The following is a 16,436-nucleotide window of genomic DNA, read 5'->3' on the forward strand; positions in this document are numbered from 1 at the left end:
AGCCCGAACTGGAGGAAGAGTTTAAAGACGTTGCTGTTTTACCTGCAGGGAGGCTGTAACGGAAGATGCCAGGTGCATTATGGGAAATGTAGGATCCAGCGTTGATGTTCGATGTTCCTGTGATGTTTCAGATCAGTTTCATCTTCAGACTGCTGATCAACTCAGATGTTAAACTAACAACATGAAGATTTTTTTCAGCAGGACACTGAGAGGACATCACATGACTTACAGTCATTTCCTGCAGAATCTTTTCTCGACCTCGAATGTCCATAAAATAAAATATTAACTATTTGTACAACACGACAATTTCTCAAAGAACTTCAGTACAAAGTCAGAGGTTGTTTATCTGCAGCACAACAAGCTGGTGAAGCTGTAAACAGAACTGCGTTCCTGCACATGCTCAGTAGCGTCTGCCTTACACTGAACTACTCCCTGGAGACTGAAAACATGATGCTGTTATTAGTCTTTGGAGCCGTTTCTAAACAAACTAACGTGACCAAACTGTTGATGATGAAGGAACATGTGACCCAGAGCAGCGGTGTGACTCACTGACGTGTTTTTAATCAGATATATCAGCTTTGATACAAACATGATACTGGTTAGTAGATCAGTTCATTGTTGGTTTGCATCCAAACATGAAGAGATATATAGAAAATCAGCAGAATGATCTTTTAAATCGAGTCTTCTCTCTGAAATTAATGTTGTACGTTATGAAAACTTGATTTTTGTCCCCATAACATGAGGAATTCCTGAAACACACTCTCTCTCAGAGCTCCTCCTCCTCTGTGCTGCAGTGTGTCTGACTGTTCCTCAGTGTTTCAGTGTTTCACATCAGAGCTGCTGCTGACAGGAACTGATCCACATCAGTCTGGTTCTGGAGCTCATCCCGGGTTCTTCAAAGTTCTTCAGTATTGGACTGAACAGAAAACATGAAGAGGAGAGAAGGAGAACACAGTCCAACCTGAGGAAGAGAAAAGGAAGGATTCAGACTGCCGATCAGGTAAAAACACTCACTCTTTCACAATAAAAGCCTCAACGACACCAAGAATAATTAATTCTGATCTGATCAGGTTTACTGGAGATGATTTGAGGAATCTAAACAAGTTTTAATGATTTGCAAACAATATTTACAAACATACAGAGTCAGAGAAGTGAGCTTGTGACTGCAGCGGTTAAATTCCCCGAACCAGCAGGATAAATCTGGCCGTCATTACCACCACTGAGGTGCCCTTCAGCAAATCCCTCAACTCCAGATGCCCCAGTGGAGCTGCTCAGTGGCAGCAGGTCAGACTGGTTGCACTGGGCAGCTCCCAGCTGTGAATGTGATCAGAAAAAGAGAAGCTTCCTCTCTGAGAAACCCCCTGAATAAATAAAGCTTAGAAGAAATGTAGTATAAAAAGCCAAGAGGTGTCATCACTGAACACTCAGAGGTCAAGTTACAGCTTCTCAGAGCTTGCTGCAGTTATTCCTGGCAGCATGATGTGTGTGTGTGTGTGTGTGTGTGTGTGTGTGTGCGTGTGCGTGTGTGTGTGTGTGTGTGTGTGTGTGTGGTCCAGGTATTCCTCACGTTGTGGGGACTCGCCTTCTTTATGGGGACAAAAAGCAAAAGTCCCCTTTGCATAAATCATGAAGACTTGGTGTGTGTGTTACTGTCAGAATAATCAATATCACATTAATATTAATATGATCGATGATGCTTTGCTGTACTCTGGTTTGTCTCTATTAAAAACCTTATAGAATTATAATTTTTTTATATTTATTTTATGTGATCTGGGCTCACTCTGTTAAAACCTGCTCAGATTCACACAGCAGCTCTGTGATACAGTCTCATATAAAACTGTTGTAATGATGTAATAATACAAAATATAGTGTGACAAAGTTATATGATGTATGAACGCATGAGAAAACAAATCTGATATTTAATTTATCATCACATTGACTTGCATTAATTTCCTTCAGGCTTAATATTACCCTTAATATTACCTTACCCTAACCTTAACATAACCCTAAACTAACCTTAATATAACCCTAAACTAACCTTAATATAACCCTTACCCTAACCTTAATATAACCCTAAACTAACCTTAATATAACCCTTACCCTAACCTTAATATAACCTTACCCTAACCTTAATATAACCCTAAACTAACCTTAATATAACCCTTACCCTAACCTTAACGTAACCCTAAACTAACCTTAATATAACCCTTACCCTAACCTTAACATAACCCTAAACTAACCTTAATATAACCCTTACCCTAACCTTAACATAACCCTAAACTAACCTTAATATAACCCTTACCCTAACCTTAATATAACCCTTACCCTAACCTTAACATAACCCTAAACTAACCTTAATATAACCCTAAACTAACCTTAACTTCAAACCAAGTCTTCTCTCTAAAATTAATGATTTACATTAAGGGTACTTTTGCTTTTTGTCCCCATAAAGAAGGCGAGTCCCCACAACGTTAGGAATACCTGGAACACACACACACACACACACAGACACACACACACAGACACACACACACAGACGAACACACACACACACACACACACACACACACACACACACAGATTGAGTTTCAGCAGCAGTGAACAACAGATCCTTCCAGAAACTCTGCAGCAACACATTAATGCTCTGTGTGTGTTTGTGTGTGTGTGTGCGTGTGTGTGTGTGTGTGTGTGTGTGTGTGTGTGTGTGTGTGTGTGTGTGTGTGTGTGTGTGTGTGTGTGCGTGTGTGTGTTTCCTGATGTTTCACAGGTGAATCCAGGTGTTGATGTTGTTTACAAACTCACAAAGACTTTACTCAAGCAGAGACGGCAGTGTTCAGTTAAAACTGAAGGAAACAGAAATAAAAACTAAATAAATAAATAAAATATAAAATAAAAATCATCTTGATGTTTCTATCAGTGTGAACACTGAGGACGAAGTGAAGCTGAAACAGCTGAAGAACATTTACAGCCTTTAACCCACAGTCAGAGACACAAATCTTGGATCTGATAACGTCATTTTTACTCTGATTGTTTCCCTGAACTTCACCAACACACTGAATCCTCCCAACAGACACAAACACAACAACTCATGTGTCAATCAGACAAACTGAGATAAAAACACAACAACAGGCAGCGCATGACGATCCTTATTACATCACTGATTTATTATGTTTATGTAGTTTAATAGTTGATACAGTATAAATGTGTTTATTGTGTTTATATGTAGTTTAATGGTTGATAGTGTATAAATGTGTATATTGTGTTTATATGTAGTTTAATGGTTGATAGTGTATACATGTGTTTATTGTGTATATATATAGTTTAATGGTTGATAGTGTATAAATGTGTATATTGTGTATATATATAGTTTAATGGTTGATAGTGTATAAATGTGTATATAGTGTTTATATGTAGTTTAATGGTTGATAGTGTATAAATGTGTATATAGTGTTTATATGTAGTTTAATGGTTGATAGTGTATAAATGTGTATATTGTGTTTATGTAGTTTAATGGTTGATAGTGTATAAATGTGTATATTGTGTTTATGTAGTTTAATGGTTGATAGTGTATAAATGTGTATATAGTGTAAATACAGTCAGATGTGTAGCTCTCTATAGAACGTACTACAGTGTATCTACAGGAACGAGTCATAGAAACGCAGCAGGAAGCTTTGGTCTTGTGTTTTGGTCGAATATAGATGTATTTCAGTATGAATACATGTTAGTGTTGGAACAGAAACTGAAGAGTTTGGCAGTGAGGACGTAAACATGTCAAATGTTTTGAGGACATTTGAAGGCTGTAGTCACTGAATGCTTTCTGTGTGAAAACTATGCAAATGTGTCACATTTTGATCCAGAATTGTTGCTGTTGAAGAGTTTGAACATGTGGACTCAGTATTGATCCCTGCAGGGAACCGATCAGTAGAGAGAACCCAGAGTTTCCAGTTTGATGGACATGTTGGTTAAAGTCTTGTTAGTAACAGGAAATTTAAAAGAAACAGAAACAGGCTAGAGTTATCCCTCTTTCTCTGGTTTGAGTTACCTCCCTTTTTGAAACGGAAAACTCAGAGTTTCCCTCATTTCAGGGTTAACAGACTCTGAGTTTTCACTAAACCTGCTTTGTGGAACGGACCCCAGATCCATGAAAAGGTGAAACTGTTTCACAATGAAAGGCAATGATTAGAGAAAAGTCACAATGATGTCTTTTCTTCTTCTGTTGTTTCTTATTAATCATCTTGTGACCCTGTTTGGGGTCCTGACCCTCATGTTGGGAAACACTGCAGTAAACTATAACAGTGTGTTGGTACACAGTCTGTGTGAGAACCTGCAGGTTTTATTTTTGCTCAGTTCCTGTTTGATTGAAACACAATCACCTGCTGAGCTCTGATTGGACGCCTGCAGATCACCTGTCTGTCTGTTTGTTTATCTCTCAGCCAACAGTCAATCAGCTCTTATTGTGACAGAGACTTCCTGTCTGTCTCAGTTGATGAAAGTCCGCAGATAAGAGTCTCGTTAAAGCACAAAGACTGAGCCTGAGGCGTAACCATGGTAACTGACTCACAGTGGCTAACGAGGAGTCACTTGACGATGACTCAGACAGAAGCTGGACACATTCACCTGTTCAGGTTTAATTCACTGATGACCTCATCAACACTTAATGATTTCATGTTCAGCCAATCAACAGCTAATAATCAGCTGATTGAACCAATCAGAGCAGCGACAGATGGAAAACATGTAAGTCACTGACTGATTCCATCATCTATGCATATTAAAAACACGTCTGTGTCAATCTGATGTTTCTGGACTTATAGCTCCTCCTCCAGACACGATGAACATCACATTTATTATTCTCTCTTCTTGATGAAGCTCAGCTAGCAGTTTCCCTCTGCCTCCGGTCTTTGTGCTAAGCTAGGCTAAACCTGACCTGGACTCAGAGGTGAAACTGAAACACCTGACACATGTGAGAAGAACCACAACAAGGTTTATAGAAATGTTGAACTGTTCCTTTAAATCTGCAGCACTTCCAGTTTAAAAAACATCATTCATAACATCACTCTTCTTCTTCTCTGCAGGATGTCAGGTAACTGGTCCGTCTTGAGGCTGTCATCACTGGCCCCACCCACCAGCTCTGTAGCCCTGCCCCCTCCCAACAACTCCCACTTCCCCCCGCTGACGGACTGGGAGGCTCCCAGCTTCACCCGGGCCGCTCAGTTCCGTGTCGGCGCCACCTTGGTGCTCTTCCTGTTTGCCGCCTGCAGTAACCTCGCCCTATTGGCCAGTGTGTGGCGTGGCCGTGGGCGGCGGCTGGCGTCTCACCTGCGTCCGCTGATCCTGAGCCTGGCATCGGCCGACCTGATGATGACGTTTGTGGTGATGCCTCTGGATGCGGTGTGGAACGTGACGGTTCAGTGGTACGGAGGCGACGCCCTCTGTAAGCTGCTCTGCTTCCTGAAGCTGTTCGCCATGCATGCCTCTGCCTTCATCCTCGTCGTCATCAGCCTCGACCGCCAGCACGCCATCCTTCACCCACTGGACGCTCTGAGCGCACACTGCAGGAACCGACGCATGCTGCTGCTGGCCTGGAGCCTCAGCCTGCTGCTCGCATCACCACAGGTACATCACCATAGGTACATCACCATAGGTACATCACCACAGATACATCACCACAGGTACATCACCACAGGCACATCACCACAGGTACATCACCACAGGTACATCACCATAGGTACATCACCACAGGTACATCACCACAGGTACATCACCACAGGTACATCACCACAGGTACATCACTACAGGTACATCACCATAGGTACATCACCACAGGTACATCACCACAGGTACATCACCACAGGTACATCACCATAGGTACATCACCACAGGTACATCACCACAGGTACATCACCACAGGCACATCACCACAGGTACATCACCATAGGTACATCACTACAGGTACATCACCACAGGTACATCACCACAGGTACATCACCACAGGTACATCACCACAGGTCACCACAGGTACATCACCACAGGTCACCACAGGCACATCACTACAGGTACATCACCACAGGTACATCACCACAGGTACATCACTACAGGTACATCACCACAGGTACATCACCACAGGTACATCACTACAGGTACATCACCACAGGTACATCACCACAGGTACATCACCACAGATACATCACCACAGGTACATCACCATAGGCACATCACCACAGGTACATCACCACAGGTACATCACCACAGGTACATCACCACAGGTACATCACCATAGGTACATCACCACAGGTACATCACCACAGGTACATCACTACAGGTACATCACCATAGGTACATCACCACAGGTACATCACCACAGGTACATCACCACAGGTACATCACTACAGGTACATCACCACAGGTACATCACTACAGGTACATCACCACAGGTACATCACCACAGGTACATCACCACAGGTACATCACCACAGGTACATCACCACAGGTCACCACAGGTACATCACCACAGGTACATCACCACAGGTACATCACCACAGGTACATCACCATAGGTACATCACCACAGGTACATCACTACATGTACATCACTACAGGTACATCACCACAGGTACATCACTACAGGTACATCACCACAGGTACATCACCACAGGTACATCACCATAGGTACATCACCACAGGTACATCACCACAGGTACATCACCACAGGTACATCACCACAGGTCACCACAGGTACATCACCACAGGTACATCACCACAGGTACATCACCACAGGTACATCACCATAGGCACATCACCACAGGCACATCACCACAGGTACATCACCACAGGTACATCACCATAGGCACATCACCACAGGTACATCACCACAGGCACATCACCACAGGCACATCACCACAGGTACATCACCACAGGTACATCACCATAGGTACATCACCACAGGTACATCACCACAGGTACATCACTACAGGTACATCACTACAGGTACATCACCACAGGTACATCACCACAGGTACATCACCACAGGTACATCACCACAGGTCACCACAGGTACATCACCACAGGTACATCACCACAGGTACATCACCATAGGTACATCACCACAGGTACATCACTACAGGTACATCACTACAGGTACATCACCACAGGTACATCACTACAGGTACATCACCACAGGTACATCACCACAGGTACATCACCACAGGTACATCACCACAGGTCACCACAGGTACATCACCACAGGTCACCACAGGTACATCACTACAGGTACATCACCACAGGTACATCACCACAGGTACATCACTACAGGTACATCACCACAGGTACATCACCACAGGTACATCACTACAGGTACATCACCACAGGTACATCACCACAGGTACATCACCACAGGTACATCACCATAGGCACATCACCACAGGTACATCACCACAGGCACATCACCACAGGCACATCACCACAGGCACATCACCACAGGTACATCACCACAGGTACATCACTACAGGTACATCACCATAGGTACATCACCACAGGTACATCACCACAGGTACATCACCACAGGTACATCACTACAGGTACATCACCACAGGTACATCACCACAGGTACATCACCACAGGTACATCACCATAGGTACATCACCACAGGTACATCACCACAGGTACATCACCACAGGTACATCACTACAGGTACATCACCATAGGTACATCACCACAGGTACATCACCACAGGTACATCACTACAGGTACATCACCACAGGTACATCACCACAGGTACATCACCACAGGTACATCACCACAGGTCACCACAGGTACATCACCACAGGTACATCACCACAGGTACATCACTACAGGTACATCACCACAGGTACATCACTACAAGTACATCACCACAGGTACATCACCACAGGTACATCACCACAGGTCACCACAGGTACATCACCACAGGTCACCACAGGTACATCACTACAGGTACATCACCACAGGTACATCACCACAGGTACATCACTACAGGTACATCACCACAGGTACATCACCACAGGTACATCACTACAGGTACATCACCACAGGTACATCACTACAGGTACATCACCACAGGTACATCACCACAGGTACATCACCATAGGTACATCACCACAGGTACATCACCACAGGTACATCACCATAGGTACATCACCACAGGTACATCACTACAGGTACATCACTACAGGTACATCACCATAGGTACATCACCACAGGTACATCACTACAGGTACATCACTACAGGTACATCACCACAGGTACATCACTACAGGTACATCACTACAGGTACATCACCACAGGTACATCACCACAGGTACATCACCATAGGTACATCACCATAGGTACATCACCACAGGTACATCACTACAGGTACATCACTACAGGTACATCACCACAGGTACATCACCACAGGTACATCACTACAGGTACATCACCACAGGTACATCACCACAGGTACATCACTACAGGTACATCACCACAGGTACATCACCACAGGTAAATCAGGGACTGCAGATGGAAATTAGCTAACAGCTAAATCTGGCATAAATCATCTCTTCTCAATTTGAGATTCATTTTTTTTGATACATGGTCCTTGTTTAATAAAGACTAATAATAATAATCACCGCAGGTGCACATCACGTTGTATTTGTATTTAGCATGTTGAACATGTAAGTGTGTCCGTGTTGTGAGAGTTCAGTTTTCTCCACACGTCTCAGACGTGTTTGTTTCATGTGTCTGTGTAAACTGAAGAATCGTGTTCAGGTTGGAATCTTCTTCTGTGCAGAAGCACATTTTGATCACAAAAGAAAAAAACTGGAGGCCTTATTTTTTCTTTGGTGACACAATGTGCTTCCATAGATCTGCTTCCTCACAGCTGCTGAATGTTTCATGCAGCTGCTGCAGAATATTGAACACGAGCTTCACTCTGTGTTTAATATTAATATTTATGATATGATGATGTGGAACCTGCTGATTTGATCTGAAGGACAAACTGAGGTTGGACTGAAGGAACTGAACGTCCTTCTATCTGATTATACTGAAGGTCACAGATCATTATGTCCATTAACAGTTTGTACCAGTTATCAGTCTGATTAAATTATTAATCATTTAGATTTTTATAAGTTAAGTTATTTAAGTTGTTTTGTTGATCTTCAGCTCAGCAGCTCAGAACCTGCAGAACCCTCTGACAGGTAAATCCCTGCAGGAATGTTGTGGTTTGGAGATTAAATGTGTGAAGCCTCCTGCTGTTAGCTCGGGCTAACTGATCCCCTTGGTTTCTATAAGGAATGCTAACAACGCTAAGAAGCCAGCAGAACAGATCAGAGGTCTCTGATGTTTTCCAAACACAGATCACGTCTGACATCCAATCAGAAGCTGAGATCTACTGATCAGAAACACAAGAGATTAAAGCCCACAGTGGGCCAATCATTCAACATTATTGATTATCAACCTTCAGTAAGATATAATGTGATAATCAGATTGTTTTATCAGTTCACATAAACTGATTTTATTCTACATGTATCAACAGTTAACAGATGTAATCAATAACAGTTGATCGCTGCATTAAACATTAGTTCAATTATTTTGTGATTTTGCAAACGTTTAGCATTTCATCACATAAATGTTATGTGATTAAATGTTGATTAAATATCACAGTCAACATCATTTACAAACAAAAATAAATGTTCGAGAAAATCGTAAACAAATAAATGCACATACGGAGACTCATAAACATATTTACAGTACAGATGTTTAAAAGAAAAGAGGAAAGAGGAGGTGAAAAGTTATTTATGAAACAAAACTTCAGCTTTTTCTTGTTTTACTAACTTTCCATGTTAGAAACATTCATTTTGTGATTAAAACAGGATCATTTGATGTTAAGTAATAAAATATGTCAGAAGAACAGAAACTCTTTAAAACTGATCTGATATGTTTTGGTCATTGTGACATAAACAGAGACCTGACCTGGAGTTTACCTGTCCTCAGGTGAGTCTCTGACGTCTGTCTCTCCCTGCAGCTGTTTATCTTCCGGGCGATCCAGGCGCACGGCGTTGACTTCACCCAGTGCGCGACTCACGGCAGCTTCAGCCGCCGCTGGCAGGAAACTCTCTACAACATGTTCCACTTCATCACGCTGTACATCGTCCCGCTACTGGTGATGAGCTGCTGCTACAGCCGCATCCTGCTGCACATCAACCAGCAGCACCTGCAGAACAAAGGTAACACACCTGTACACCTGCAGAACAAAGGTAACACACTTGTACACCTGCAGAACAAACGTAACACACCTGTACACCTGCACAACAAACGTAACACACCTGTACACCTGCAGAACAAACGTAACACACCTGTACACCTGCACAACAAACGTAACACACTTGTACACCTGCACAACAGGGATAACACACCTGCACAACAAACGTAACACACCTGTACACCTGCACAACAAACGTAACACACTTGTACACCTGCACAACAGGGATAACACACCTGCACAACAAACGTAACACACCTGTACACCTGCACAACAAACGTAACACACCTGTACACCTGCACAACAGGGATAACACACCTGCACAACAAACGTAACACACCTGTACACCTGCACAACAAACGTAACACACTTGTACACCTGCAGAACAAAGGTAACACACCTGTACACCTGCACAACAAACGTAACACACTTGTACACCTGCACAACAAACGTAATACACTTGTACACCTGCAGAACAAAGGTAACACACCTGTACACCTGCACAACAGGGATAACACACCTGTACACCTGCACAACAAACGTAATACACCTGTACACCTGCAGAACAAAGGTAACACACCTGTTCACCTGCACAACAGGGATAACACACCTGCACAACAAACGTAACACACTTGTACACCTGCACAACAAAGGTAACACACCTGTGCACCTGCACAACAGAAGTAACACATCTGCACACCATCGACTGTCAAACAGGCATCTGGAGTGAACAGATGTGTCAGTGTGGTGCAGTGTGACATCACGGTGTGATAACAGCCCCTCCTCTCTCAGCAGGTGAGTCGTACCTGCGGCGCAGTGGCACTGACATCATCCCGAAGGCTCGGATGAAGACTCTGAAGATGACGGTGGTCATCGTGCTGTCATTCGTGGTGTGCTGGACTCCGTACTACCTGCTGGGGATCTGGTACTGGTTCCAGCCTGATATGCTGCGCGTCACACCTGAGTACGTCCACCACGCCCTCTTCGTGTTCGGGAACCTGAACACCTGCTGCGACCCCGTCATCTACGGCTTCTACACGCCGTCCTTCAGGGCCGACCTCGCCGCCTGCTGCCGGAGGACGAGGAGGGACGCCGACGCCTCTCCGCGCTCTCTGGACCGGCTGTCCGCCCGACAGTGTCCTCACAGCGGGGAGAACGAGTCGGACCCCGCCACCAACAACCAGGCTGCCGGAGACTAACCAATCAGAGGACGGGAGTTCAATGATGTCACTGTCTGTATCTGAACACTGTGAGTCTGAAGACCTGAACCAGACTCCATCAGCTGCAGGTGGATCAGGACTCTGGAGTCTCTCTGCTCCCTGTTGTCGCTCACTGCAGCTTTAAATCTGTCGATAACATCTGTTAATGATTCTGCTTTTAAAAGAATCAAATCAATTAAAGTGTATATTTGTAAAATTATGTTTTATTCCTGTTCTTTGCTCACAGTCACAGATTCCAGCTCTGTCTCATCACCCTGAATCCTCTCCACGCTGAGCTCTGATTGGTCAGTTATTCTCTCATGTGTTCATATTGAATTGTGAAGTTTACGGTGATGTTCAGCTTCCAGTTGATTGCAGAAGAGAAACACTGAAGAAGAACCATGATGATGTCACAGATGTGATGATGTCACAGATGTGATGATGTAAACATACTGACTTGCGTCGACACTAAGAGCCAATCAGCAGCTGCTACTGTGATGATTCTGAGCTGAATGACCGTCAGCAAGATGATTGATTAATTGGAAACTGATCATCTTCGGTCTCGTTGGTTTCGTCTCTTCTCTTTAAAGCTCCTCAGTCTTATTTCTCTTTCTGTGTTTAATCATCATTCTTTTTATTATTATTTCTATGTTGTATGTTCGTCGCATTTTCTGTGTTTGTTCTGTTTTCTAACTTGTTTACGACGACGTTTTGATATTTACTGTAAATTCTTCTTGTAAAACCATTAAAATAAATGAAGTGAACACGTCAGAATCAAATCCTGATTATTACAGTCTGAACATGTTGAACATCTGGTCATAAAGCTGTTATTAAATGTTAAATCCTGATGACTTCATGAGCAGAATCAACAGAACAAAGAACTGATCACACCATCGATATTAATCAATAACAGAGCAGAGCTGCATGTAGCACCTGCAGGGACGTGGAGGTGGATGCGGTCTGTGGTGGATCATCGTCCCAGTTATCCCACTGACCTACTGGTGGCAGCAACAGACCAAGAAACATTACAGGTAATGATGATAAAGGCAGAGAAGAAGAAGGCTGTCAGCAGGTAAACAACTTAAACGATGCAGAACTTAAAGTGTTTGAATGTTTCATGAGGAAAGAAATGAATTCAACATGTTTGTTAGTTTAAATGAGAATGTTCAGCTTTAAATGACTTTATGATGATTAAAAGTTACAATTATCAATCATCCCGCTGAGACGTTTCTGCTGACGAGGAGGTTTGTTGGAGATTAAAGACGGTTGAATTGTTTTCAGTTCCTTCACTACGAGGAAACACAAACATTTTATTTAAACAGGAAGTGAGCTGCTGTCATACATGTTCGATATGTTTCAACCATAGACTGTATATAAATATGGACGTAGTTACCGTGACGACACTCGTTGGTTTCTGAAGAGCGGTTTTGAAGCTCAAAGCGAGCCGCTCCGGCCGTCGCCATCTTGGCAGTGCGTAACGCTGCCTAACTCCCAGCCAATCAAAAACGGGCAAAGAGGCGGGGCCGAACGGCTGAAACAAGCCACCTAGCGGCTGGCGGACCTGTCACTCAAAGCAGCCATGTCCTTCATTATGCAGAACTTTACGACTTAATAAAATTGGTGAGTTATAAAAACATTCACCGTACAGTCGTCATGAAAGAGGAAATTAGCTACAGAGACCAAAAACGTTGTTTGTACCAGACTGTAAACATGTTTAAAGTTGGACATTTTAACATGGAGGTCTGTGGGGATTGACTCACTTTTGGAGCCTCAAGTGGTCGTTCAAGGAACTGCAGTTTGGCTTCATTTTACAGCTCTGGAAGTCGCTGCTTGGTGTCAATATGTCAGCTGATCAATCAGTTCATCAATGAAAATGATCAAAACCTGGAGTGACTTATTGTCATCACTTCTTCCTTAATCTTTGAGGAAATTTGTCTTCACTTTGCAGTTTAAGAGTTTAACAATGAACTGATTCACTGAAGGACACCTTTAATACATTAACTGTTGTTTACATCTGTAACTCAGATGAAGCAGCTTCATGTTCCTCATCTGTCACTGTTCATCATGACATAATAACAACATGACATAATAACAACATGACATAATAACAACATGACATAATAACAACATGACATAATAACAACATGACGTCTGATTTCTACTTTCATTCTGTTTTATTTGGTTTTCATGTGTCTAAACATCAGAAGAAGAACAGACAAAAATGTTCTCAGAAACACGTTAAAAAGACAAAGAAGAAGAGTTCATCAACAAAACACTGAAGATCAAATCTGAAAACACGAAGACGAAGTTCAAACTTCATATGAAACATCGAGCTGGAATCTTGTTTTCAGATTAAACTCTTTCCTCCGTCGGTTTCTCGTCTGTTCTGTTTAAAAAGCAGTTTAAAGCTTTGGGACGCTTTTCTTTTTCTTCAGATACATTAATGAAAATAACATGTTTTTGAGAGAAAAGAAATCTGTAACATTAAAGCATCACTTTTCTCATTGGTTCTAGCCTTTCAGTCTCTACGATCTCTACGTCTTAGTTTTAGTTTCTACAGCGTGACGACAGCGTGAGGACAGCGTGACGACAGCGTGACGACAGCGTGAGGACAGCATGACGACAGCAGGAGGCAGCGGCGAGTCTGGACTGAAACTGACCAGATAAAACATTCAGGTTTTATCTGAAATAGCAGTGAACATGTTCTGAAACACAACAGCTGTGAAGAATATGGCTCATTATTAAATATGGCTCATTATTAAATATGGCTCATTATTAAATATGGCTCGTTATTAAATATGGCTCATTATTAAATATGGCTCGTTATGAAATATGGCTCATATCCAGTTTTAACCGTCGCTCTGCCTTCAGCTGAAAACACGACATTTTTCATATTCTAGAAACATTTTCACATCGTTCAACTACAAACAAAAATATCAGAAAAAGTCAAACAATATAAAACAGGGAGGGGTCACATGGTAATAATTATAATATTATTAGCAATAATAATACAAATTTTAAGGGTTTTCATTTTGGCAGAATTTCCTCTTCGCCGCCGAACGGCAGCGACGGAAAACTAAGAACGAACTGAAAGAAGAAAGTTCTAGAAAAAAGAAAACAGCCAAAATTATTCTTCAACAATTTTATAAAACATTTTAGTTTGTTTAGTTTAAATTTAAATCTGAAACTCGACTCATTTCAGAGCAGAGAGGAAGGCAGCGAGGAGCCCTGACCTGACAGTGACCGCTGACCTTTAACCCTGAGGACAAATGGACTCGACTACGGGACCCGAAGAGACTCGATGAGACTCGATGAGACTTGACGAGACTCAACGTGACTTGACAAGACTTGTTACTCAATGACCGGATGCGACTTGAAACTAAACATGACTCGACATGACTCAGCGAGTCTCGTCAAGACTCAACGTGGATGCGAGTAGATGCGAGTCAATGAGACTTAACTCGATGTGACTTAACGAGACACAACGAAACTCAGCGTGACTCGAATGTAACGTATCTAAGGTCACTCAAAGCGACTTGACAAGACACAGTGAGACTCGAGGTCCAGGTATCATCGGATAATTCGTAATTCATTTGTAATTCAAAACCCCAAAAACGGTAAATCTGTTATTTGTTTCAAAACAAAAAAAATGTTTTTGGTGTCAGAATCAAATAATGAAAAACCAATCAAGCCCGGCCCGTTTTTGGTTTTTTCCGATTCGTTTTATCGTTTTTCCAGCAGGTCTGCCGACATCAAGCTAATTCGTCAGTGAGTCTCAACATGACTCGATGAAACTCGATGAAACTCGATGAAACTCGATGGGTCTTAAATGGACTCGAGGGGAATTTGGTTCTACTAAATGTTGAAGAGCAGGTTTAGACTTTATGAATAAAACCTGCTTCTTTAACAAGATAAATAAACGTTTGAATGTCACGTTTCCAACAAGCTCTTAGTCTTTTTGTCTCCGTCTGAAGAGATGTGTATTTTTAAAGTATCCTACATGTCCTCAGGGTCAGAGGTCACCGTCAGCAGCAGGAGGCTGAAGCTGTAAAGACATTCAACCACACAAACCGAACACACAGGCTCTTCTGTGGCTCGAAAGAACTGAGGTAATATTTCAGAATCATTAGTGGAGCTTTTGGTCAAAGTGTTACTATCATTCATTATTTGGCTAAAACTCATCCTGACACACGGAGCTCTTCATGTAACAATATATGAAAATATATATTCACTTCTCCTTTCTCCAAAGAGTAAATCTGAAATATAAGATGTGACAGTGAGCGTTTCTTTTGGTTTGGTTTGTTCATCGACTCTGGAAACAGAAACCGGAGTGAAAACAAACATTTGAACAGAAAACGGTGAAAAACTATTTTTTATCTTTGGACGTCATTCAGCTTGTTTTTAAAGAACACTTGGAAGTTTGGCTGAAACTACAGAACGCTGCTGCGTGTGCTGTTCATCTAAAGGACAGTTCAGTTATAAGACATCAGAAATCAGTTTTAAACACGGCGGACGAAGCGCCGCACAGGAAGCGGCTGCTCCCACCAAAATAAAACAACAAACATTTCATTAAAACAGACAGAAAAGGGCGAAGACGTCCCGCACAAAGACGTCCAGAATGTCCAAACTTTCCTGTTGCACCTGTTTGTCTTTCAGGTGTCGACTGACGCTGGACTCCTCATCCTTTCTCCTCTGGTGGAGGTTAAACGTCTGCAGAGGGGGAGGAGGCGTCTCCATGACGACCAGCAGAGATGCTCTTCGTTTACTCAGCAAAAGGTTAATTCCACCAACTTCTCCAGTGAGCTTCAGGACCCAAACTGTTCAACAGGTTACTGGACTGTAGAGGCAAAGTCCTGCAAGAGGACCAGGTCCAGGTCTCTGGACTCTTGAGGATGAGGACTGTGGTTCCTTGTTGGGTTCTAGAAGCTAGTCTTCTACAACCTTAAAATATCAGGTTGTGGACAC

At 42.6% G+C, this 16,436-nt stretch overlaps 1 protein-coding gene across 2 annotated transcripts; it reads left to right on the forward strand.

Annotated features, from left to right (window-relative positions):
• Positions 1-911: 911 nt before the first annotated feature.
• Positions 912-12,127, forward strand: LOC122987536 (gonadotropin-releasing hormone II receptor-like). 2 transcript variants are annotated; one of them, XM_044359449.1, is made up of 4 exons: positions 912-1,000; positions 5,073-5,613; positions 10,036-10,237; positions 11,065-12,127. In XM_044359449.1, exons 2-4 carry the CDS (start codon positions 5,074-5,076, stop codon positions 11,469-11,471), a joined length of 1,149 nt encoding a protein of 382 aa, XP_044215384.1. In that variant the 5' UTR covers positions 912-1,000; position 5,073; the 3' UTR covers positions 11,472-12,127. The 2 variants fall into 2 exon arrangements, with proteins under 2 accessions (XP_044215384.1, XP_044215385.1); XM_044359450.1 differs by having other exon boundaries at positions 11,068-12,127.
• The last annotated feature ends 4,309 nt before the right edge of the window (positions 12,128-16,436 follow it).

The sequence above is a fragment of the Thunnus albacares genome, chromosome 8 (assembly GCF_914725855.1).
Source record: "Thunnus albacares chromosome 8, fThuAlb1.1, whole genome shotgun sequence".
Classification (NCBI taxonomy): domain Eukaryota; kingdom Metazoa; phylum Chordata; class Actinopteri; order Scombriformes; family Scombridae; genus Thunnus; species Thunnus albacares.

What these genes read in the sequence shown, in the direction of transcription:
- LOC122987536 (XM_044359449.1), top strand. Translation starts at nt 5,074, where the DNA reads ATGTCAGGTAACTGGTCCGTCTTGAGGCTGTCATCACTGGCCCCACCC. An exon ending in TGCTGCTCGCATCACCACAG is followed by an intron (nt 5,614 to 10,035) that starts GTACATCACCAT and finishes CTCTCCCTGCAG; the next exon opens with CTGTTTATCTTCCGGGCGAT. An exon ending in GCAGCACCTGCAGAACAAAG is followed by an intron (nt 10,238 to 11,064) that starts GTAACACACCTG and finishes CTCCTCTCTCAG; the next exon opens with CAGGTGAGTCGTACCTGCGG.